Source organism: Gallus gallus, chromosome 20 (genome assembly GCF_016699485.2).
Source record: "Gallus gallus isolate bGalGal1 chromosome 20, bGalGal1.mat.broiler.GRCg7b, whole genome shotgun sequence".
Classification (NCBI taxonomy): Eukaryota; Metazoa; Chordata; class Aves; order Galliformes; family Phasianidae; genus Gallus; species Gallus gallus.
In genome coordinates this window covers 8,111,806-8,135,462 of record NC_052551.1, presented here as the reverse complement: position 1 = coordinate 8,135,462, position 23,657 = coordinate 8,111,806, and the positions used below count along the sequence as shown (strand labels likewise).

General features: G+C 50.8%; 1 protein-coding gene across 2 annotated transcripts; it reads left to right on the top strand.

Annotated features, from left to right (window-relative positions):
• Positions 1–368: 368 nt before the first annotated feature.
• Positions 369–21,752, top strand: HRH3 (histamine receptor H3). Of its 2 annotated transcripts, XM_040650753.2 has the most exons (4): positions 369–5,784; positions 6,577–18,159; positions 18,418–18,584; positions 19,419–21,752. In XM_040650753.2, exons 2-4 carry the CDS (start codon positions 17,835–17,837, stop codon positions 20,283–20,285), a joined length of 1,359 nt encoding a protein of 452 aa, XP_040506687.1. In that variant the 5' UTR covers positions 369–5,784; positions 6,577–17,834; the 3' UTR covers positions 20,286–21,752. The 2 variants fall into 2 exon arrangements, with proteins under 2 accessions (XP_040506687.1, XP_425705.4); XM_425705.7 differs by having other exon boundaries at positions 369–18,159.
• Positions 21,753–23,657: the final 1,905 nt, after the last annotated feature.

Sequence of the window (23,657 nt, the reverse complement as noted above, 5' to 3'; positions counted from 1 at the left end):
CAGACGAATCGGCGGCCTCGCCCTCCCGCCAGGAGGCGGGGAGAATGCTAATCAGGCGCCGAGCTCCGCGGCCCCGGGCCGCACCACAGCGCTGGGGAGACAGCTGGCCAATGGTAGGTGAGAGGGCGGGGATATGCAGATGAGAACGGCTCCCATGAGGCCCCTCGGCGCTGATCCGCCTCCTGAGGGGCGTTTCAGACGGACTATGACACCTGCAGTGAACGCGTGTGGTGGGGCTGCGATGGGTTTGGCTGCGTGTGATATGTGGGGCACGCTTATTGTCGGCTTTTTTGAGGCCAACTTTTGGTCACCATAACCGCGAGGAATATTTCTCCTTTTTAAGGAATAAAGAAGGAAAGGCGGACTGTATGGGTGTTTGCTGGGTTTTATTATGGGGTGGCTGTGTTTTATTGGTGCCCAACGCATTGGGCTGTAAGTGCTCCATAGGGTGCATGCAGGGGGCCCGAATTGGCTTAACGGGTGCTTCTGTTTGGTAAATATGGGGGCTGGTCTCCATCGGTCTGGAATCACTGATGATAATAGTAATAAGAGGAGGCTGACAAGGCTGCACATCCTTACCAGCTTCCCTCCTGTGGGGAGAGAGCAATTACCTGATGAAGGAGATGGCATGGGATGCTTTGCCTTGTTGCCGAAAGTTTTGCAGTGTTACAAGTAATTAAAACTTGGGTTTTTTTTGGTGGAAAGTATGGAGCAGCTCCATGATACATCGCTGTAGCTGTCAGCTCCACCTGCAATAAAACCAACTGCCCGCCTCCGCTGCAGCAACGCAGTGTGCTTAAAAACTGCTCCGAGGAAATCTTGTCAGTGCAGCAGGGTTACAGATCAGGCATTGCAACAGAGTAAGGGAAGGCAACATGGAAAAACAAAGCGCCTTGGTGGTGTGATCTCGGCATAATCCCACTGCAGTGCAATACTGCCTTTCAGCAGTGGCGCGGGAGCAGCCACAAACACCTCTCCTCTCCTCCTTCCAATGGAGCCAGTCTGCAAAGGCAGCCACCCCAGTGATGTGTGCGGGCGAGTGCTCGGCTCTGCACCGTGCCTGGCTCTGTGCAGCCATGTTACACCTTAGCTGTGGCTGTTTGGGCAGTAAGGTGGCACAGCTGTGTCACGCTGTGCTGGAGGCCATGCGAACATGGAAGGAATGTTCTGCTGCACACAGTTTGCAGCTGAAGGCACTGCCACATCCCAAAGGACGGAGGGCTGCAGTGGGGCGGACACGACTGCTGAGTGTGGAACGTCCAAATGTTCCCCATTCTGAACAATAAAGGTTTCCTTGTACTGCTCGTCCCATCTGGCAGGACAGGTATTATAAGTCCTATTCGCTGCAGTGCTGTATTTCATGCTGCTGGCACTGAAGAAAGGAAGGCATTGTGACAAACGTAGCATCGCATTGATTTGTTTCATATAGAAAAGACATTAAAAAGGCAGGCATTGGTCATACTGATACCGATAAAGACATGGTAATGCTGAAACCACATGAATTTTAACCAGAATCTCAAAGAAAAGCAATTCAAGAGAAAAAGGAGCCCGTTGATAATGAGGGACGTAGCAAAAGGTGAATGAGTAGGAATAGCCGGTCTGATGTAAAGCTGAATAAGCATGTTCTCTGTGATGGCAGGGGAAGGAAAGGCACAGCAGCCTGCATCCTCTGCTCCGGTGGTAACGTCGCTGGGAGCTGCACGCGTTCAGCTGAGGGCAGCACGGGGTCAGAGCCGCTTCTCATCACTATGAACTGACGTCTGGAAAATCCACAGGCTGAGTTGTGAAAGCTCAAAGGCCAAGTGCTGAGCGCACGGGGGCTTTCTGCGGCCAGCAGGGAAGTTTGCTAAGACATATATATGCTTTCTCACAGTGTCTCGGGGTTATCCTGCCAAATCCTGAGCTCCTCTCATCCCACAGATGACTTCTGGCGCTGGAAACCTCCACTCCCAGAGCAGAGCAGAGCCAAGCAGGGGCTGTGCTTGGGATTAAAGCTCCACGTCCCGGCTCACCTTCCTGGGATGAGTCTCGGTGCTTTTCTGGTACCTCCCCAGCAGGGAACATGGGGACAGATCACTTTGACCTCCATCTTTACTCACACCCACGCTGGTACAGCCTTTGGGAAGCACCACAACATCCCCTGCAGCTCTGGACTTTGGGAAACCCACTCCAAAGTGCTCCAACTCTTTCTGTTCCAGCAACAAATCGGGGGCAGCTCCACTTTCCCAGATCCTGTGTGCCATCGCGCTGCCTCCAGCTTATCTGCCAGCAATCAATGGTGCTTTACGTCCTAATAGAGGTTTATTCATCCAACTTGCCCATGAGTGTGTCTTACTTGGATTTAATCACAATGTCTGGTTTTAGCTGCGTGCTCAGCAGCATGGCAAGTCATCGCTGTGCTCTCCGCACCAAATTCCTATTGATGGATGGCAGCGCTTACATCAGAGATTAATGCAACAATATGACTCTTGCTTTCTGCAAGTTTAAGTCAATGGAAGCTAATTATACCTACTGATGCAATACCAGAATTGACGTGTGAGTAAGATCCAACCTGACTGAGTGCTGCCCTGGTAACTTCTCTCTGTCTCCAGGATCTCATCCGTCACAAGCGGCCGATGGAGAGGTGTGCACACAGCAGGGCAAAGGATGCAGCCCACAGCTAAAGGGGTGCTTTCCTGGGGACACTGGCAACCAGAAAAAGAAAGGATGAGTGGATATTGGAGACAGCAAGCTTTCCTATTGGCAAAGCCATGGGCTGTTCCAAATCAGCTCAGTGTGTAATTTTCTTGATTCTATAGGATTACCACTGTTGGTCCCACAAATAACCTGGATGTGTTCAGCCTGAGGAAAAGAAGTCTGATTAGGGATCTGATTCGTGTTTATAAATATCTAAAGGGAGGTGGGAGGCAAATGGATGAGGCCAGGCTCTTCTCAGCAGTGTGTAGCAGTAGAACAAGGGGTACTGGCCTGAACTCGAACATTGGAAGTCCCATAAAAATATGCAGCATTTCTTTACAGTAACGGTGATGGAGCACTGGAACAGGTTGCCCAGGGAGGTGGTGGAGTCTCCTTCTGTGGAGATATTCATGAGCCATATGGACACCGACCTGTGTGACCTGTTGTGGGGCTCCTGCTTTAGCAGGGGGTTGGAATTGAGGACTTCTTGAGCTCCTTCCAACCCCTGCAATTCTGACTCCGTGATGACTTGCTGGGACAGTTTTTGTACTGAATGGAATAAAGTCCTGCTCATTGGTCCCTAGGCAACTCCTAGAACAAATTACTAACCACTAATCCACACACAGCCATCAAAATAAGACCCACAGTCATGTTACCCTTCAGTATCTTTTGTGCTTGGAAATCAGCACCTTAACTTTCCAGAAACAAATCATACGAATCTGCAGATTTGTTTAAAAAAAAAAAAAAAAAGACAAGTGTTAAAAAGGGTTCTGATGTGAAATTCCACAAAAGCAAGCAGTAAAATAGATGGAATTTGAGCGTGAGCAACAAAGAAAAACAGCTTCTGTCCCCGATGGAGTTGGAAAGCTGGGCTGCAGATTGAGCTGTGCGGTAGCAGCAATCACAACAGGTCAGCGCGGTGCCTCCCCCATCAGCTCCCCTGTCAGCCACTGCTGCCTGCCTGCTTTTAGCCCAGAGCAGGAACCGGGAGCAGAAGGAAAAGAAAAACCTTCATTGATATTCACAATGATGTCTTACGTGTTCAGCATTGTTTTTGTCTCAGGGAGCTCTTTCAGAAAATGTGAGAAAACGAGTTATTAGGTGGAAGAATGGTCATCAGAAGTGAAGAAAGGGCTCTGCTGGGAAGGAAGGGGCTGTACTGCTCTGTGTATCGAAGTACCGCGAATCCTTTTGATTATCATTTTGATTACTGTGTGTGTATATTTGGTAAGACGGATTCAGATTGGGAACTGTGGAAAAAAACAAATTCGTGACCTTAACTAAGCTAAACACCAAATTAGAAGCCTCTAATGATCAAGGCACGAGTTGAATTTGCAGCTGGCAAGTAGTTGTTCCCTTGCACTGCCAGCATCAGAATGGTAGCATCCCTCCTCGTCCCCATTGCCATGCAGCAACGTCCTGAACCCAGCTCCAGACCCAGCCCAGCCCCACTGCTGCCATTGGGGACCTTCAGCTGGGGACCCGGCACCTGCTGGGCTCTGCAGGAGCGGTGCCAAGGGCCTGCCCGCTGGTTCCCAAGCACAGAGCACGAACCCCATTTTCCAGCCATCCGGCCCCAGTGCGGGGCAGGCAGGAAGGAGCCTCGCCAGCTGGCTGCTAGCTGAGGGCTCCAGCAGGGAGAAGCCCGGACAAGGAGTCCTGCACGCTGCCAGCATTGCTGCCCAGGGCCCATTTCACATTTGGAATGGTTCCCGGCCACCAGTTCCACTCGGGGCAGGAGGCGGCTGCAGGCAGGAGGGGAGGCTGCCCACCTCTGCCAGCTCTCCTCAGCCCGGGCACTCTGTTTGCAGAGCACGCTGACAGTTTTCAGCCCCTGCCATTTGAAAGCGGATCTTGCAGGTACTGTCGCCTCACACGCACAAAGGGAGGCTTTTGGCTCAAAGCACAGCATTAATACTGGCGTGAGTCGTGCCCAAAAAGTTTCACAGGAAACTTCTCATTGACCGAGATGTGATTTGTTACCAGGCTTGCACAGTGCATTAAAACAGCATAACAAAAAACCCCAACCACTGAGCCCCCAGGCAAGAGAGTACCCCAGTAACTCTGCCATGCTGGTGGGGGCTCCTGGTGCTCCCCACAGCCCCTGGGTGCAGAGTTGGGCTCTGCCCGTGGTGCCTTCAAGCAGGTCTTCACATGGACCAGAAGCAGCCCTGCTCCAGGAGACCGGGAGCTGAAGTAATGCAGGGACAGAGGGAGAAGGAATGAAATGGATCCATTAGTCTCTCATTTCCTCAGTGTTTCAGTTGTCATGAACACAGACCATCCATTCCAGAAGCGCAGAGCAGAGATCAGGGAGGATTTCAAGCAGCAAACAGATGGACCTCAAAGGAAACCCCAACTCCTGCCTGCAAACTAAAGGCTGCAGCAAGGCTTGCCGTCACCTACTGCCATCTCTGCCTTCTCCAGCTGGTCCACAACCAGCTGCAACGTGCATTGCTTTCCCAAAGCAGGGGAGAGCACCAAGAGGACCAGAAGCACTGGAGAGCAAAGCTCTGTGCTCCCACCCCTTCCTGTCCCCCCCTGCACACATCTGCTGTGTAGAAGGAGCCTGGGTTGGCTCTGTGTGTCCTCTCTGCACAGACCCATCCTTGTCCCATTAGATGGAGCAGCATCCCAGCCCTTCCTCTGGACCCAGTGCTCAGCTCCAGCCTCATCCCACGGCCACTTTGGGTCTGGGGCTCTCCAGCAGCTGCAGCCCAACCCATGCCAGCGTTGTTTCACTCATCAGCTCAGCACAGCAGCCTTAGTGGAGAGAAGTCCCCATGCAAAAACCTTTGCTGCGTCACTCTAGATGGCTCCACAAGCACGAAAACCATTCTGAAGAAGAAGAGCAGTGCTTGGCTGTGCCATACGTGGGCCACCTGATGAAGCTCAGCCCTCTGTCCAGCTGTAGAGGATCAGGGAACGGACACTCCCAGGCAGAGGGACGCTGTCACGTTGGGTTTCCCACATTGGCAGACGCTGAGGTGACAAAATGCAATAGGTAGAACTGAGACAAACAGCAGCAGCCTGGTTTCCAGTGAGAAAAACAGATTGTGCGCTCATAACTGCAGCCTTGGAGGGCAGCACGTGTTCTCATTGCTTCAGGTGAATAGGACTAGAAGAGGTTTTTCCTACCTTTTGTGTAGCATATGTAGCACAGCTGCTATTTAATGTAAATGAACTTAGCAGAAATTGGATAACTCCCACACGAGTAATTTTACACCCATCCAGCATTTAAGTTCTGAATGCAATAATTTGCAGCACCACAGCAAGGCTGGAATTCCCAAAGCAAGTGGTCTACTTTTAAACCTTTCGAGCTCCATTTTTTTTTATGAGGTGTAGAAATTTGCTTCCTTTGCTGCTTCAGAAGTTAATCTGCATCAAAAGCTTCAGGGATGTGGTTCGGTCTGTCGGGGGCCACCTGATCAAAAAGCAGCAGAACAAAGCTGCTTTCTGCTGCCCATCACGTGCAAGGAGGAGCCCACAGGCTGCTCATAGCCCTTCTGCTGGTGCCTGGCTCACCACTGCCTGATGGCGTTGCTCTGAGAGCATGGGGAAATGCAGAAATGCCTTGTTTCCCTGATGCCATCCTCCAGCTGGGATGCGATGCAGCTCTGAGCTGTGCTCCTGGCTCAATAAGGAGCCGTGCAAAGTCTCACTGAGTTGTTCCAGCGTCAGTCAGCATTACCCACAGCAGTTGCACTGTGCTGCAGAGAGATGCTCGTGGCTCTCCTTTGCAAACAGTGTTTAAATTCATGGCTTATTTTCTTCTCTGTTTTTTGATGGCTTTTCGTATGGCTGGGACTCAATGGTTTACTTGTCGGTCTTTTTCTTTGTGTGATAACTCAAGAGACCCAAACACAAGGCAAAGCTCTGCTATCTGCTTGTGCGTTGCAGGAAATAAATGAGAGCAAGAAAAGGGTCTGAGACACCACAAAACCCAGAAGATCTTTCTGCTGGTCCTTGCAAGGAGTCTGTGTCATCCAGAGCATGGAACAGCACTGGAATGGGCAGCTGGAGGATGGATCACTTTGCTTTGCATAAAGCCCATTGCCTCAGAAGAGGCAGGAGCAGGGCTGGTAATCGGCTGCTGAGATGCAATGCCCTTCCCAAATCAGGGCTGCCAAGAAGTACCTTCTGCACAAGTCTTGGTTTGGAATTTCAGTGAGAAATCTGAGCCTTGGCCCTAGCACTGGATGGATCACTTTGTCACCACCTCTGAATCAAATGCTTCCAAAGCAGGAGTGCTGGTACTGCAGTGCCCAGCGCTGTGCTGGCCAGCCCCAAACACAGCCACGGCAAGAGCTGAGCATCGCTCCTGAGCACCCGCATGTCGTGTATGGAGAGTGCACAAAAGCAGAAGCGAGGTCTGTTTGGGAGCCCAGGCTGCCCAGTATGCCCCAAAGGGCTCTGGTGGAGGAGACAGACCCAAACTTCTTTCCCTCTGCAGTGAGACGCACTGCCTTCCCCGATGCTGTTGGGCTTTGCCTCCACTTGGGGAAGAAAGAAAGAAAAGACAAAAAACAAAAAACGTTTGTGGCAAATGGAGATGCAATTATTCTAAAACGTCGTCTTTTCTGAGATGTAGCAGCAACAAAAATTGCACGCAGATCAAAGAGAAAGGAGGCTGTGCTCAGGGACAGCTCAAAAATAATACGGGGCAGTTGCTGAGCAACTTTCCAGTGCAAAGTCTTGCTTTTTTCTGGTTCCTCCCCCATCTGCACAAGAGGGATGGCGTCTAGTATTGGTCAAAGGAAGGTCTGTGTGATTGCCTGAGTACAATTAGATCTGAGGTCTTTGCAAACAGCTCCCGTCAATCAACCCCAAGCCATTGATCTTACATCTCAAGCACTTATTGAAAAATAAATTATGCTTTTTTGATCTAATCAACTATTAAGGATCCTCTCCTTCCTTTTAGGGACTGGGTAAATAAAATCCTTCCATCAGAACTTGCTTAATAATTATTCTGGACACACGGTGGACCGAATCCTGAGTGCAAAGCAAAGCTATGACTCAGAAACCAAAGGCTGATTTCTTTTCCCTCCACTCCTCTTTTTTTTTGTTGGAGTATCCATTCTTCCAACAGGCATTCACACAGTTTGGTGCACATTGCTAAATGCAGTCCCATAATCAGGGCATTGTTTGTTATCTGCACGTGTGCTGCGGGGATCCGCGTGCTCCAAAGTGGTGCCCAAGGATTTCACCTTCCTCTCCTGCTGTGATTTGTCCCTCTCCTGCTTTTGTGCCGCATCCATTACAGATGCAGAACTGCTTCTGTGCTCTGAGGAGGGACAGTGAGTTTCCATCCGTGGGGACCCTCTGCCATCAGGAGTGCAGTAATGCCGGCTGCTGTCAGCACTCCTTGATAAATCAATGGTGGGGCTGGGATGAACCACTGTGGGCAGGGGCAGTGGTCAGGTGGTTGCCGTCCTTCTGGGGTCCCTGAGGAGATGTTTAGATCCCCAATAGCCATCAATAGAGGACGCTTCCCTTCATTTTGTCATGGAAGTGAATAAATTTGACACTGCAGAAAGAGGAGTTAGCAGGCCTGCCTTAGGGCTGGTGCAGGTGAGATGGGCAGGGAAGATGGTCTGTGTGTTCAGCTCTCTGCCAAAGCACATCTGGTGCACAGCACAGTGACCCTGCAGCCCCTGTGTCACACGTGGGGGACACGGAGCCCACAGCTCCACTGCTCTGCCCCAGCCTGCAGACGTGGGGAACCCTGCTTTGCATTGGGATGGGATGGAGGAGCAGCGCTGGGGAGGGGTCCCTGTGGGCACACCCAGAGCAGTGCCACCCACCGGGTCGGACACCGCCCAGCACCTCCTCCCAGGGGCCAAACCCGAGGCAGAACTGACGCCTGACCCACACCGGCACTGACACAGCGCTGTTTGCCCTGAGATTTTCCAGCTTTTTTTTTTTTTTTTTTTTTTTTTTTTTACGAAGTGCCCCTTTGACAGCAGCGGAGCCGGCTCAGCTCTGCCTCTTGGATGCTGGCGCGCCGCCGCCCTTTAATTAAGTCTGCTGCTATGTCTGACGTTGGCGGCAGCGCTTCGGGTCGGCGGCGCGGAGGCTGTGGGAACTGCACAGAGATCGGGCGGTGCGGGGCCGTGGGACGGCTGAGGCGTCCGAGGTAACACTGCAGAGCGGTCGTGTCGCTATTACCGCACTCACTGATCAGACTGATGGAGAGCGCGGACCCAGCCGGGGCGTGGAAAAACTCCTTAGCCTGCAGGGAAGGGGTTGGCTGGGAGCAGGGAGCGGTCGTTTGAAAGCCAAATCCTCTCTCGATGGCACAAGCCGTGGGGAAGCTGCTGCCACGGGGCTCTCTGACATCCCCTGGCACCAAAGTGCAAGGTGAACCATTTGCAGTGCAGGTTTCCAGCAGTACCCGTGGGCGGCTGCAGCCTGCAGATAGGCTAAAGCTTGATTTGGGTACTTTGGAAAACCAGTCTCTCGTTGCAAAGCGCTTTGGGATCTTGACTGGGAAGTGAGACTGCCCCCATCAAGTGACCAGCAGAAAGAAGAGAGCAGCACCTGCTCGAGGCTGCCCTTCTGTCAGTGCACACTGTGATGGGCAGCAGTGATTTGGATTCTGCCTCTCGATTTCCACCAGCTGGACTCTGCTGCCCCACAGAAGCTAATCTCTGCTTTGACCCCACAGGGCAGTCTGATTAGGTCTGCTCTGCTTGCAGATAGAGCCGTATACAGAACAGCATTGCAATTAAACATTTTCTCTGCTCTATGCTAATGAGAAACAGGAAGAGCTAACAGAATGCACAATGGCAGATAATTACAGCCGAGCAATTACTGACACAGTCCTCCCTCGTCTTCACGTTGCTTTTTCCACTGCTCAGTGCTTGCCATGAGCCTGACTCGGTGAGCAGAGCTGTGAGCACAGTGAGCCATGGAGAAGCCCTTGGAGGCACGACCCTAAAGCAGCCCCACATAAGCACATTTGCATACATGCAAGCTCAGACAGAATCACTTTAAAACAACGCCATCATATTCTCATACACTGAGTGTCACATGAAACGTTACCCAGAGTGCCCCCCTCTTGCTCCCAACCCACTTGCATGCAAACAGGGTCTGCAAAGCCCCTCTCTGGGCGCTGCAAACAGCACTGGCTGTGTGTGACGCACCGTTAACTGGTGGAATTATGAACTCTATTTCAAAACAATCTGCCTAGCACCGAGCCCATGGCCTCTGCACACCATTATTAACAAAATGATGGTGATTGGAGTCGGACAGTTCATCTTGTACCTGAGCTAACACCATTAATTTATCGCTGTGCTCTGCATCCCCTCCCTTTTTCCATCTCACACCATGCTGTTAGACCGTGCAGGAAGACAGCACAAAACAAAGAGAAGGAGAAGACAGCATGTGGAATTACAGGTGAACCTTCCCTGCTAACTGCTGACCTCACAGAGCAGGTGCTCCTCCCCCAGCCCAGGTCTGCAGCGCCTTCCAAGCTTTGTTGTTCTTCTCTGTTTTCCAAGCAAACTTGCCAAGCAGCAGGACAGCCTGCATTAGCTAACAGTACCTGCAAAAATAGCACATCACGGACTTTGGTCTGTTTGACGGTAATTTTCAAGCTCTCCAGTGTCTCTTATGCCCTGTGAAAGAAAGGAAAGAAGAGCAAGAGAGCCAAGTAGGGAATTATCCCTCACTTCTCGCTCCCTGCTGGTAGGCAGTGTTTCACAGCCTCAGCTCGCTGAGACATGGGGAAGTGACAGAGCCAGTAGGGTTTCTGTGGCTGTTGGCCTTGGGATAACCAAGTATGGGTTCTCAGGCAGTCATAAAGGAGAGCTGACTCCCACTATCCCTAAATTCTGGCCGTATAGCATGCAGGAAAGCAACTGACTGATTGCCATCCCTTGGAGGCACAGGCATCAGCTCAGTGACCTGCACGTTACTGGTCAGGCTGAGATGGAGCACGGCAAGAGCAAAAGTGCTCCTGATGGAAGAGCTCCCACACAGTGTGGCTTCATATCTCCTGTGTGATTCACTCCCTTAGTTTACACTGGAGATACCTAACCTTACTTCTTGTCCTTGGCTTCTCCCACTCCACAGCATCCTACCTGCAGAGCAGCTGCACCCCACCTGGGGGGGGTCAGCACTGCAGGACCTGATATCTTATTGAGGACAGGGAGATGTTCAGTCTTTCAGCTTTCCTTTATTCCCATGGTTCATTCCAACATGTTCTGAACTCGGTGAGATCTCAGTGACTGTTGTGTTCAGCGGCAGCTCTGTCACATTGGAGCCCCCTGAGATGGCTGAGTGGTTTCACAAGAAGAGAGTCATAACTGCAGGAAGGAAAATGAGAATCCTGTTATGGACTGCAGCAGCAAACTCCCTGTCTTTGCAGAGGAATGGATGTAACACAACAGGCCAGAAACCTTGGCATGCATCAGGCTGGCAGGTGTAGCAGCTCTTGTTGCTGAAATGTCATTCATTGCAAGCTAACCCAGTAAATGGAACTGCTTCAGGTTACAGCTCCTCTCAGGACCCAGGGGAGCTCTAGTTTCTTTGTGCTCTACTATTTCTCTGTACCAGTCTGACTCCAAATTACTGGCTTGCCTGGAGGCCAAAGCAGCCCAGGAATGCATATTTGTTCCTGGAAGAGGGAGGACAGGTAAAAGCATCCTGAGCATTGTTGTTACTTCTCCTGCAGAGAGCTGATGCTTCTAAATGTTTCGCCTTCCTCCCATCGCTGCAACCCTTTTAATCCCTCCTCACCATGCTTCTATTGTCGCATGCCTGACGTATTCCCTATTAGTCTCTGCTGACTTATAGCAAACATCAAAAGAAAGCCTGAAAAGATGAGGAATCAGAGACCAGTGAAGCACAGCTCAGGGTCTGGGAGGAAACAGGCAGGCAGAGTAGGCAGCTTCTGGCAATCTTCTGGCCTGTTCAAGCACAGAAAAGGAGGGCAGAGGAGCCAAGGGTGACCATGACTCACAGGGGTGGGTCAAGGAATCCAGCAGAGCTGATGAGGGCTGAAAGGACAGATGGCCGTATCCTCCTCTAACCCGAAGGGCATCTTCCTTTGAAGGAGAAGTGCTTTGATAACTGACTACAGTGCTGCTGGACTTTACAGTGCAATGCCTTTCACAGACTGCCCTTGAAAAGATGCTTAAAGTTCCTGCAGACCTGCTAGGAACAATACCAGCAGCATCTCCTGTGACTTCTGCCTGCTCTTCATCCTCAAGAGATGGCTGTGTGGGCTGAGCCCTTCTGATGAAGGTGTCAGTCACCACCCGGGACTGTATGTTGACATTTCAGGCTGTGGGTGTGAAGGCAGCCTCAGTCCAGCCAAACCAATTCTGTCTGCATCTCCACTTGCACCTTGCTGGCATCTCCTTCCCGTCCTCCTGGGCAGCAGAGTGGAGGTTTTGATGTGATAGAATCACAGAATGGCTTAGGTTGGAGGAGACCTCAAAGCTCACCCACTTGCAGACCCCTGCGATGGGCTGGCTGCCCCCCCAGCTCACACTACCCAGAGGGCCCCATCCCAACAGGCCTTGAACACCTCATCCTGTCCTCTCCTCTTAAGAAGAAATCCACACGCTTCAGATAAAGTCTTCATCCACCATGGAGGTCTCTGGTGACAAGCCAGCTTTATATTTCTGCTTGGAAAGCATCTGGAGGAAAGGGAGCTACCCTTTCCTTCCTGTTGCACACAGCAAACCAATATGGTTATATCTTCATAAGAGAAAATTGGGCCTACATTGAGTGGCAGTATTGAATTAAACCAAATTAAACTTTGATACGTATGAGAGATATGTTAGTTACTATATAAAGTATTATAATTAATCGGTCCAGGAAATCTCTTAAATATTACATGAGGCCACCAATGAGTTTCCTGCCTGTGGGCCCCCACACACCAGCAGGGAGCTGACATTTGCAGATCTTCTCCCTCAAGAACCTCATGGCAGCTCTGAAGAAAACCATGGGCGCCATAAGTGGGCTTAAGCTCTAATTGCTTAGTGCCATTAGGTTTTATAAAACTCGATTAAGCATTAAGGAGCACACTGCTCTGCAGCTGGCACCAAAGCCCAGAGAAGCCCAGCTCGTTTCTCTACAGCTGCTCCATTTTTGTGCCCACCTGAGAACAACACCAGCATCAGGTAGGAACTGTTGGAATGTCCTCCTCAGCTCCACACCTGCACTACTTACTGCCATCAGAAGCATTAGGAGTGACAGCCCGGCTTTTTTAAAGCCATCCCCTAACAGAGTGCCGAATTTAACTGATGTTTTTTCAACACAACTGTAATGTTTACTCTTCCACATGGCAAAATGCTTCCACCACTGATTACAGCTGCTTATGAATCTCATGTCTCATTATTCAGACCCTGCAGTCTCTCTCTGAAAACATCTATGGGCCTTAACAGCTGCTGCCAATTGAGTCCAAGCTGACAGATGCAGGATGACTTTTGGTTTTATTCCCCTCGTGCTCTGAAATTTTCATTTCAGAACGCAATATTGAATTGGCCTTGACAAGAACCAGGTGCTAATTCTGATCAGGCAGTTACTGCATTACTCATCGTGCTGTACCTGTTTTCCTCGGAGCAGCAAAACTCAGCACTTTGACGCTCACAGCAGCGCTGTTGGTTCCATTAAGCTGGAAATGGATCTCATATCCAACACAAAGCTTGCTCCATTCAGTCTCTCTCAGTGTGATACTGCCACCAATAGAAGTCATTTTGCCACCTGGCTCAGCAGCCCAGCTGCTCATTCCGTGGTGTTCCATGTTCTCTCTACTGTGAGAAATGGCATTATCTGTATCTCATCCTCTGATGCTACCTAGCCGAAACTCCTCTTAGGGTTTGGCTTCCCTGTCTGTGCAGCAGTTGGGCTCTGGCAAAGCAGGAGCTCAAAGTCTCCTCTGGAGGTTTCACCCTCACCTGCTCTGGGCTCTCTTCTCTCCACTGCGCTGCCCTTACCCTCACCAGGCACTGCTACCTCGGGAGGGGATCTCAGAAAAGGGAGTTTTCCAAACTGAATAAACATTTCCTATGATGAAAGACAGAAGAAAAAGAAGCAAAACAAAGGGATGGGCTTCATAGCACAGATACTTGTGTGAACGCCAGAGCACTTTCAACCCTCATCAGTAAAGGCATGAATACAAAGAGGTTATTAAATCATCTCTTTCTTTAAAGTTTGTTCCACAGACAGGCTGGCTCCACAGGGCAGAAATAAGCAGAGAGAAAAAAGGGCAATAAAGCAGAGCAGTAACAGCATCTGGTGGAGGTTCGGGGCTCGCTGTGCCCCAGCCTGCACTGCTCCCTTCTCTGGGGGAAGAGCAGAGCCCTCCCTATGAAGCTCTCACTTGTGAGAACACACAGACAGACGTGCATCAAAGTGAGATGAGGCTGATCGGCATCCTGGGGACACCTGTCCATATGGATTACGAATAACCTCTTCATCATTAGCACCTTATACACTGGCTTCGTTGGGTCTTTTCCAGGATAAATGGGCGCTTCCATCTCTCCCCTTCACGAAGCAGCCAGCGGGAGCAGCACACGGTCTGCACATGCCTGTGCAGCAGAGCTCATACGATGGTGGGGTATTTTGCCCCATGACAGAGGGGTTTGTACTGATGTAAAAGCACAGCATGACACTGGAGCTGCAGCCAAGAACATCAGAGCAAGCACTGAACGATAGCTGTGTGTGGAACAGAGGGGCACAGTGAGTTTGTGAACCTTTCCAGCCATCTGCTGCTGCACGGAGGTGGTGGTTATTCGTATGTAGAATGGGGCTGCCACCACCTCGACTGGTTTTGACTGGGAAATGCGTGGAAGATTTCAGGTCAGGTGTACTCCAAGGCAAATCGAGAGACAGTGCGGTTTGGTTTTAATGATTCAGTCCTGATTGTCACTTCGTCATTTGTAAAAGATCACAGTCCCTCCAGGTGGGAATTGTCATTTACGTAATTAATCAGCCAGCTGCAAACGAATATCCTCCCAGCTCCGGGTTTGTTACACTGGGAAGGTACCCACGGGCCAAGATGGTGCTGGTTTTAACACACGCTTCAGTGTATGCCTCAGAGCTACAAAGGCATTTCAGAGAATCAAATCTAAGTGATAAAAGATAAAAATGCCAAAGTAAGCCAACAAAGTTGTCTCTTCACAGACATACTGACGTGCATCCCAGAGAGGAGAGCAGCCCAATCCTCACATCTGCATTCTGTGGTTCATTAGATGCCGGGCATCCAAGAAAATCTAAGACAAGAACAAGCATCTAACTAAATAGCACTGTCTCTACAACTCTTCTAAAGCAACTGAGAACAGATTTTGTAGCATGGATGATCTTGGAGGTCATTTCCAACCTTGGCAGTTCTCTGATTCTGACTGTGTGTTCAATAAAACCACGTTAGTTCTATATGAAAGGGATTACAGGGATTTAATACAACTAGAGGATTAGAAATAAGAATTACACCTGGCCTGCAGAGGAAGAACAGATCCCAGCACTGCATATTAGCAGTCAGCACAGTCCCACCTGGAAGCTCCAGTTGTTTGGGAAGGCAGAACTTCCCCGTACCTCTCTGTTTGGCTCATAAACCTCTGTGCAATTCTGCAAGTCACGAGAGACAACGTAAATGAGATGCTGAACTCAGGAAATAGAGCTGAGCAAAAGCAACTCCAAATTGGTCCCCGTAGGATCGGCAAACTAAAATAAACAACAAGGGAAAGAGAAGCCAGTGTCACCAAGCCAGATGCATGCAAAGCACATCCACAACAGTCCCTGAGTGCTTCCCACTGTAAGCAGCAGCGAGCAGAGCGGGCTGCCCCAGCCAGGCTCAGCCAAAGGTCCCGGGGCACCACTCTGAGATGTGGTGATGCTCAAACTCTGCAGTGCCAAAGTTCAGGATAGACCCCACTCTAGAATTACACCCGAAGCTTTCTGAACACCAGAAAGCTGCAGAAGTTATTTGTCTCTTAACCTGAAGGTTTTGTGTTGTAGAGAAACCGCCTAGGACAGCCATTTTTACAAGGCTGTTCACTTCTTAGTCACCTAATGCTTGTATCTGAAAGAAAGCTCAAGTGCAGATATCACTTTCAGTATAAAGCCGCTCCAAAATAGACACGTATTGCCCTGTCTGCTTTAAAAGCCATAGAACACCCGTGGAATTCACATCCAAGCTCAATGCTTCTCAAAAACGATGCGGGGAAGGAAGCAGAGGGAAGGAGAGCCCCCAGGGCTGGAACTGCTTACCAGCAGCAGAGCTGCCCCTGAGCTCCTCACTCCTGCCCTTACCTGAGAGTTTCTGGCACAGCTGCACCACGAGGTCAGGAAGCACTACTTGAGCTGCTCTCCAGGGCTCCTCAGTTGCCTCATCACACTCAGCTGAGACATCCCTGAAGCCTTTAAGAATTGGGTTGAGTGGGGAGCTCTGGGCTGGGAGCTCTACACTGGCTATCTGCTCTTGGATCTGCCTGAGGAGTAGGTGGTACACAGCTCTGAGGCCAAGAAGAGAACCCTGACAGGTGACAGCAGACTAATCAGTACACCCCAATGAACACATATAAGCACTTATGAACGCATGACATCTACGTGTGACATACGTACTGCATAGGCCAGGTCCAAACATCAGCCATCATACCATCTGCTTGCACACCTACATGTAACCTGCTAATTAACCCTTCTAGGCTGGGTGGTTTCCTTTGTTTCGTTACCAACACAGCATGAGTCCAGAAATACATTAGATAGATAGTTGTCCTTCTGCTGAAGCAAGAGAGAAACATTCAGAGCAGGAAAACTTTATCCTGCTCAGCTCTGCTGTCCCTTACTGACCCGAGGTGCCAGGCAAGCCGCTCTGGTTAAACACTGATTGAGAGCTGTCCATGCAACACGTTGGAATCCCTTTGTGAATTACCTTACGACCAAAGCGTGATTTCTGCTTTCTGTTCTGACGGAGCAAACTGAATAACGACTGACAGCAAACGAGCAGCTCCCAGTGCCGGTGCCGTCGGATGCACACAGTCTCTTGGAATGCGTAGATGTCTTAATGAATACTAACGACTGGCTGAATAGCTGCAGATGACGGACAGCACGAGACCGCAAACAGCCGCGGAATAAAAGCGTTGGCTGTTAAACATCGCGCCGTCAGAAACCCGACGCGAAGCCCCGCTCTGTGCGCCCGGCAGCGCTCCCGTGTGCGGCTCCGCGGGCGCACAGTGACCTCCTCTGTTGGGACGCGGCGGCGGTGCGGGCACAGCGAGTCCTGCCAGCCCGGACCGCAGGCGAAGGGATGGGACGAGGTGCCACCGAATGCCACCCCTGCGCTGAAGTGCTGGCTGCGGCTGGCTGCCGCGATGCTGGAGCTCCTGCAGCCTCTGCCCGAGCCTCTGCCAGCTCCTGGGGTGAAAATGGCTTCTGAAGTAACGAGGAAGAGGCGCAGCTCCCCGAACTTCGGCTGCATGCGTGTTTCTGGGCTTGCAAAATTTCGTTGCTTTACTTTTTGTTCCCTGTTCTTCAAAGACGGACGAAACGTATCAGACTTCTCCAGATAAAAAAAAACAAAGGCACTGGGGCAGGGTCTGCAGCCCTGGTTTCTGGTGCTGCCCTGCACACCCCACACCTTCCTCCCTTACCCCCACTTGAGCTGATGGGACCCGGAGGGCGTTTTCAGTCCTGCATGCAGAGCACGCACTGCGCACGTGGGTTTTACCGTGGCCGGAGCTTCGTCCTGGAGTACTGCCGGCAGAAAAAAAAAACATTCAAGCAAAAGTTACTCCTTTAAACTATGAAAAGCCAAACGAGCGGAGGGAGGAGGAAGCACGAATCGACTCCCTGCAGCTGGAAGCGGAGGGCAGTGAGCCCCCGGTTTGCAGGGCGAGATCTGCAGCAGGGCAGCTCCCGGGCGGCTGTACCTTTCCCCTGCTGCCTCTGAGGGGTACGGGCAAGGGCATCGCTGCCTTCCTCCACCTGCCCGGGGGCACTCGGAGCTGACTTCTAATTAGGCGTTTACCTCCACATCTCGACACTGGGGCAGAGACCGCCAGCACTTCCCACGGCCTCTGTCTCCGGGGAGATGCTTTGGGGGAGATGCGGAGGTGTTCCTAGCGGGACACGTGGGGATACTCCGGAGGGATCGAGGGTACGGCAGCATGCCGTGAGAGCGGTGCGGGGCGCAGCCGGGGGCCGCGGGGATGCTCGGGGCGGCGGCGGCGGGGAGAGAAGGGCTGCACCCCGGCGGGGCGGGAGGCGGGGCCGGGCCGGGGAGGGGCGGCAGCCCCGCGGCTGCGGAGAGGCGCTGGGCCATGGAGAGCGGCGGGGAGCTGAACGGTTCCGCCGCCGCCTCCGGGCGCTTCGCGACCGCCGGCACCGCGGCGCTGGGCGCGCTCATGGCTCTGCTGATCGCCGTCACCGTGGCCGGCAACGCGCTGGTGATGCTGGCTTTCGTGGCGGACTCCAGCTTGCGCACCCAGAACAACTTCTTCCTCCTCAACCTGGCCATCTCGGATTTCCTAGTAGGTAAAGTGCCGCCCGCCGCGGAGCAACGCGCCCCAAACTTCGTGGCCACGGCAGCGCGGCGCGGGGTCCGGGCGCTCTCCCGGCCGCAGCCCCGGGGTTCCGTCCCGCAGCGCGCCGCCTCTCCCCGACCCCTCTGCCCCGCAGCGCCCGCCCGCATCCCGCGCCCGGCGGAGGAGAGCCCCGGGGAGCGCACGGGCGGCGGCGCTGCTGCAGGTCACGGCCCCGCGTGTCCGAACGAACGGAGCCCTCTGGTTGCAGGTGCCTTCTGCATTCCCCTGTACGTGCCCTACGTGCTGACAGGGAGATGGATCTTCGGGAGAAGCCTCTGCAAACTCTGGCTGGTAGTTGATTACCTGCTCTGCACCTCTTCGGTCTTCAACATCGTGCTGATTAGCTATGACAGATTCCTCTCGGTGACAAGAGCGGTGAGTCCTGGCGCGGCAGTCGAGAGGGGAATAACTCTCTTCCTGCTTTATTCTTCAGATAAGCTGCAATAATTAAAAGCTTTCTGAATCATCCACAGAATTATTAATCTTTCAGCCCGGTGATGGAAAGGAACGATTATCCACAAATACCTAACTCAGCTCTGGTTTGCGATGAGCGTTTCTGGCGTACTTAAAGCATACCCCAGTCCCCACTGTGCAGGTGTTCCTTTGCAGCTGACAGGAAGGCAGACCCGCTATGAATTGCAGAGACCTGTGATCTCCGGGGCAGACAAGCAGGTTGCAGACCCAAAGCTAGGGAGATTTCAGTAGCGACTTCAGCAGGGCACTGTGCTCAGGTCTGCGGGTACTGTGAGGTGTGGTGAAAACAGCCTTGCCCAGGCTGATCAGAGCCACGGCTGCCTGATTCCTCTTTGACTCTGAGTACAACGTGGGTCAGCTGCACGGCGCCCGGGTTCAGAACAAGGCAGAGCTGAATGCCCGGTGTGCCATGCATGCCTGTCCCCAGGAGGTGCAGCATAGCTAGGGACAGCTCAGGCATGCGGCTGGGAGCAGCAAACTGCTGGGCTTGAACCAAGGCAGTACGTCTCCACTGAGCAGAACTCACGTCTCTTTCAAGATGAGGGTTCTAAGTAGGTCTTGCTGGGGGGTGTGTGATACATCCAGCAATTGCTCCTGCTGCCTGTGGCATGTGAATTTCTTACGCTGCCTTGATATTGCCTTGCAGCTTTACCTGAATGCCAACAGTGCATTTGTGAAGTGCCTCAACCAGTTGGTGTGCGTGGCCGTGCTTACAGAGAGGTTTCCTCGTTGCAGGTGTCCTACAGAGCCCAGCAAGGCAACACGAGGCGGGCAGTGCTGAAGATGGTGCTGGTGTGGGTATTAGCGTTCCTGCTTTATGGGCCTGCCATTATCAGCTGGGAGTATATCTCGGGTGAGAGTATCATACCCACTGGGGAATGCTACGCTGAGTTTTTCTACAATTGGTACTTCCTCATGACGGCCTCCACGCTGGAGTTTTTCACTCCTTTTATCAGCGTGATGTTTTTCAACCTGAGCATTTACCTGAACATACAAAAACGTACCAAACTGCGCCTGGATGTTTTCCACGAAGTGCACAACCGGTCCTTCGCTGAAGAGATGGAAATGAGCCCAGAAGCAAAGCTTTCTTCCAAATGCTACAAGTGGGAGCAGAAGGAGCCAGCTGAAACCCTCGGCCTCTCTAAGAGCAAAGCACAAGCAGCAGCTTCCAGTGCTGCAGAGGACCTGCTGACAGCCACTGCGGGGGGATCCCAGTGCTGCAACAAAAAGGGCTGTAAGAATTCAGCATCCGCACTGTCCTTAGAGAAAAGGGTGAAGGTGGTCTCCCAGGGTGTGACCCAACGCTTCAGGCTCTCCAGAGACAAGAAAGTAGCCAAATCGCTGGCAATCATCGTGGGTATTTTTGGGATTTGCTGGGCGCCATACACCCTCCTTATGATTATCCGTGCTGGCTGCCACGGCCACTGCATCTCCGACTACTGGTACGAGACTTCCTTTTGGCTGCTGTGGATCAACTCAGCTGTCAACCCCGTCCTATATCCTCTCTGTCACTACAGCTTCAGAAGAGCTTTTATTAAACTCCTCTGTCCGAAGAAGCTGAAGATTCAACCTCACGATCCCCTGCAGAACTGCTGGAAATGAAGGCAGCCTCGGGTGCGGGAGAGCCTTTGTAACACAGGCGTAGTATTGCTTCTCCAGAAGCACTGATCTGCAGCACGTGAGGAGGGCAGCTGGGAGATCACTATCAACTTATGCCAGTTCATCACCAACAAAACCGAGCAGAACGGGGCTGAGGAGGTTGGGTTTTTTCCATTTTAACGTTATCCATAGGCAGTGATGTGTGCTCCGCCTGCACAGCAGAGCTCTGCTGCCACCTATCAGCCTGAGCAGCACCAACGTTTTGCTGAAGCGAGAAAGCCTGAAAATAAACACCTACCCCAAACCCACCGGACTAAACTCACGTTTAAACCATTAAACTAAAGTTTACATGATTGCAAACCTGATTTTTACTGTGAATGGGTTTTGATTTGTTCTCCTTACACTTAAGTTATTACGAGATGATACAGCAAGAATGAACCACAGGAAGAAAAAAAGCCTCATTTATCATTACTGCTACAGCAGCTACAGCCATTACGATCCTCGTTGCATATGGTGCGAGGTATGTCCTTCCCACTGTCCAAGAAGGGACACATCTCTGCCCCACGGAGTCTACAGCCAGACCGAGTTTACAGCCAGGCTTCCTTTTAAAGCAGAGGACTTTGGTCAAGCTGATCCAAGCAACACAATTCTCATTTTCTAATTTTCTTTTTAAGCAACCAGCCAGCTTTTTTTCCACAGACAGAGCAGCAGATTCAAGAGACCAGGGCTCTAACCTAACATGAGATATTGGGCATTTTATTCCTGCTTCCCATCTCGTTCTTCATCATACCTGCCCACGTGGACTCCGTAAGCTCTTTGGGAACAGGACTATGACCACAAAGCAAAATACTAACTGCCATCTCTGCTGGCACTGCTCACTGCTATAGTAATACAAATACATCACCAGTTGCCATGGCAAGCACTTGTGTTTAACAGTATTGCAAAGGAAGCTTGAGATCATAAGTCTGAAAACTACATTTATAAATGGAAACCCAAATGCTGTGAAGTTGTACCCACAAGCTGATGATGCTGTGGCTGCCAATTACACTCAGCTGCTGTAAACAGTTTCTTGGCTGTTGCTAGGAATAAACAAAAATGCCATCCTACTTTATTCCAGTGACGTTTGTTGGGTAGATCAATATTGTCATCTGAAGTCAGGTTTAAATGATGTCTTGTTCTGTGTGTATGATATTGCAGTCTTGTGATACGTTCTGTCAGGCCATAAGATATGAACTAAAATACGTGTCTTGAAGTAAGTGTACCAAGAAGTGCCAGCACGCACTGCTGAGCCTCGCGTACCTTCCTGCGTCTGCTGCCTTCTGAGAGTGCCAGTAAAGGACTTCTATACAAAGTTTGCCAAATATTTCATGGTAAACAGGATGTTGTTAGAAATTATGAAATCCAACTGAAAGCAAAACATGTCTGTGTTTGTCTGAGGAGACCATTAAAGCCAATAAAGAAAAGGCTCCTGAAACAGCTGCATTTCTTTTACTGCTGATTAAATGGGGTCTGGATGCCACCCGAAGCTGGTGGTGGGAGATTGTCACTTAATCCTTTCCGACTGCAGTTCTTTTCCAGAGCATCTTACATGCAGCCTACATCTGAAGAGCTTACGTTAAATCTTGGTGGCTCACGAAATCCACTCAACTGCCTAAAAAAGACAAAATCATAATCACAGAATCATAGGGGCTGCAAGGGACCTCTGGAGCCCAGCCAGTCCAACCCCGTGCTAAAGCAGGTTCCCTGCAGTGGGTGGTGTCAATGAGGGCCCAGTTTCCAGCTGTGTTTCTTTCCATTTGCTCATAAAGAGAGAGAGGGCTACAAGGTCTGGTCTGATAAAAGGAAAGTTACGTTTCACCTGCAGCAAAGGGCGGAGGAATTGTTGGTTCTGCCTGTCATACCTGGTGTTAAATAGCAGCTCTCATGTTTTCATCCTCCAGAAAAGTACTTATCCATCATTTTACCAGAAAGGAAATTTAACAGCAAATATTAACATTAGTCCATAAGAACTCTTTCTGCTCTGTGGCTAACAGGTGGACCTCTGTCAAACTGGATGTGAGAATACCTTCCGTGCTGTGGTTTGTTCCTTTCTGACCAAATGAATTCACAAACAAAGAATTTACCAATCTTTCCTATGTGAGACATTTGCCTGAGTAAGGACTGACTGGTAATTGAGCTTCATAGTAGAATAAAGCAGGGAGATGTCACGGGTGGGTGGTGGTGTTTTTGCTTCTCCCCCACATCGCAATACACGTCATACACCTTAACATGTTATCATACAAGACCAGAGCTAAGAAACAGGGAGCATATGGTGAGTTATCAGGTTCTTTTTCCTCCTTCTGTAGAATTGGTCCTTCCTAGAGTCTGAAGTCATTGTATCAAATCAAAAAAGACAGCAGAGCTGCCACTCCTTGCTGGTTTTCCTGCACGCCATGAGCTGAGCAAGAAGGCACTGAAGAAGGAAGCTGCAGCTGTTTGCCTAAATCCTGAAAATTGCCGTTTCCATTCCCACATTCTTAGCTTCTAATTAAATATTTGCATCCTGAAGACGAGCAGATTTTCCCCTACGTCCATGGCAGTAACTCTGTTCAGAAGCAATGAGACCTATTCTAATTTTTGAGGTGACTTTGCAGGGATGTGGGCTGGGAATTCCTTTTCTGCACATATTGGCTCAGTCCAACAGCTACAGCTGTAAGCAACACAGCGTATAGAGGCCGATAAAATGCATCATACCTGTAGAGTCGATGGAGATTGGTTTTGCTTCCTGTGATACATAAGGCCACGCTGTACCTGCACTGAAGTCCCCGTGCCATCTTTGCAAGTGCCACGAATCCCTGAGTCCCATTAGTGACATCGGTGTATTTCTCTATCATTTAGATACAGTGCTACTTTTCTCTGAGCTGTCAGAATGGACCAGGTATTTTGGTCTTAAAGTCCCTTCCTACAGGATAAAGAAATGGACAGGCTTCACTGTAAAGCTTTAGCATGGTATTTCCATGGCCTCTGACTGCTGTATGTGCAGGAGATGCTCAACACATATTCAGATAAGAACTGGGTGAGCTGCAGCCATAGATCCATCCTAAAAAGAACACTGTTTCTCCCATTTCCCCTTATCTCTCTGGATCTCAGTGGTTTCCATCACACTGATAATGTTTTAATTGCGTGAAAGTGATATCAAGATGAGCAAAAAACAGCCCCCACATTAACAGAAGTTATTTAATAGGATAGGAGCGGTGCATCATTCTGCTATAAACTAATTTCTGGGAAAATATCAGTTGGGAATCTTCTAGAATTCTTCGTGGTAATTACCTCTTCTTGTAGGAGAGACTGCACACGCCCGTGCTTGTACCAACATGCGCACGGATGATTGGAAAT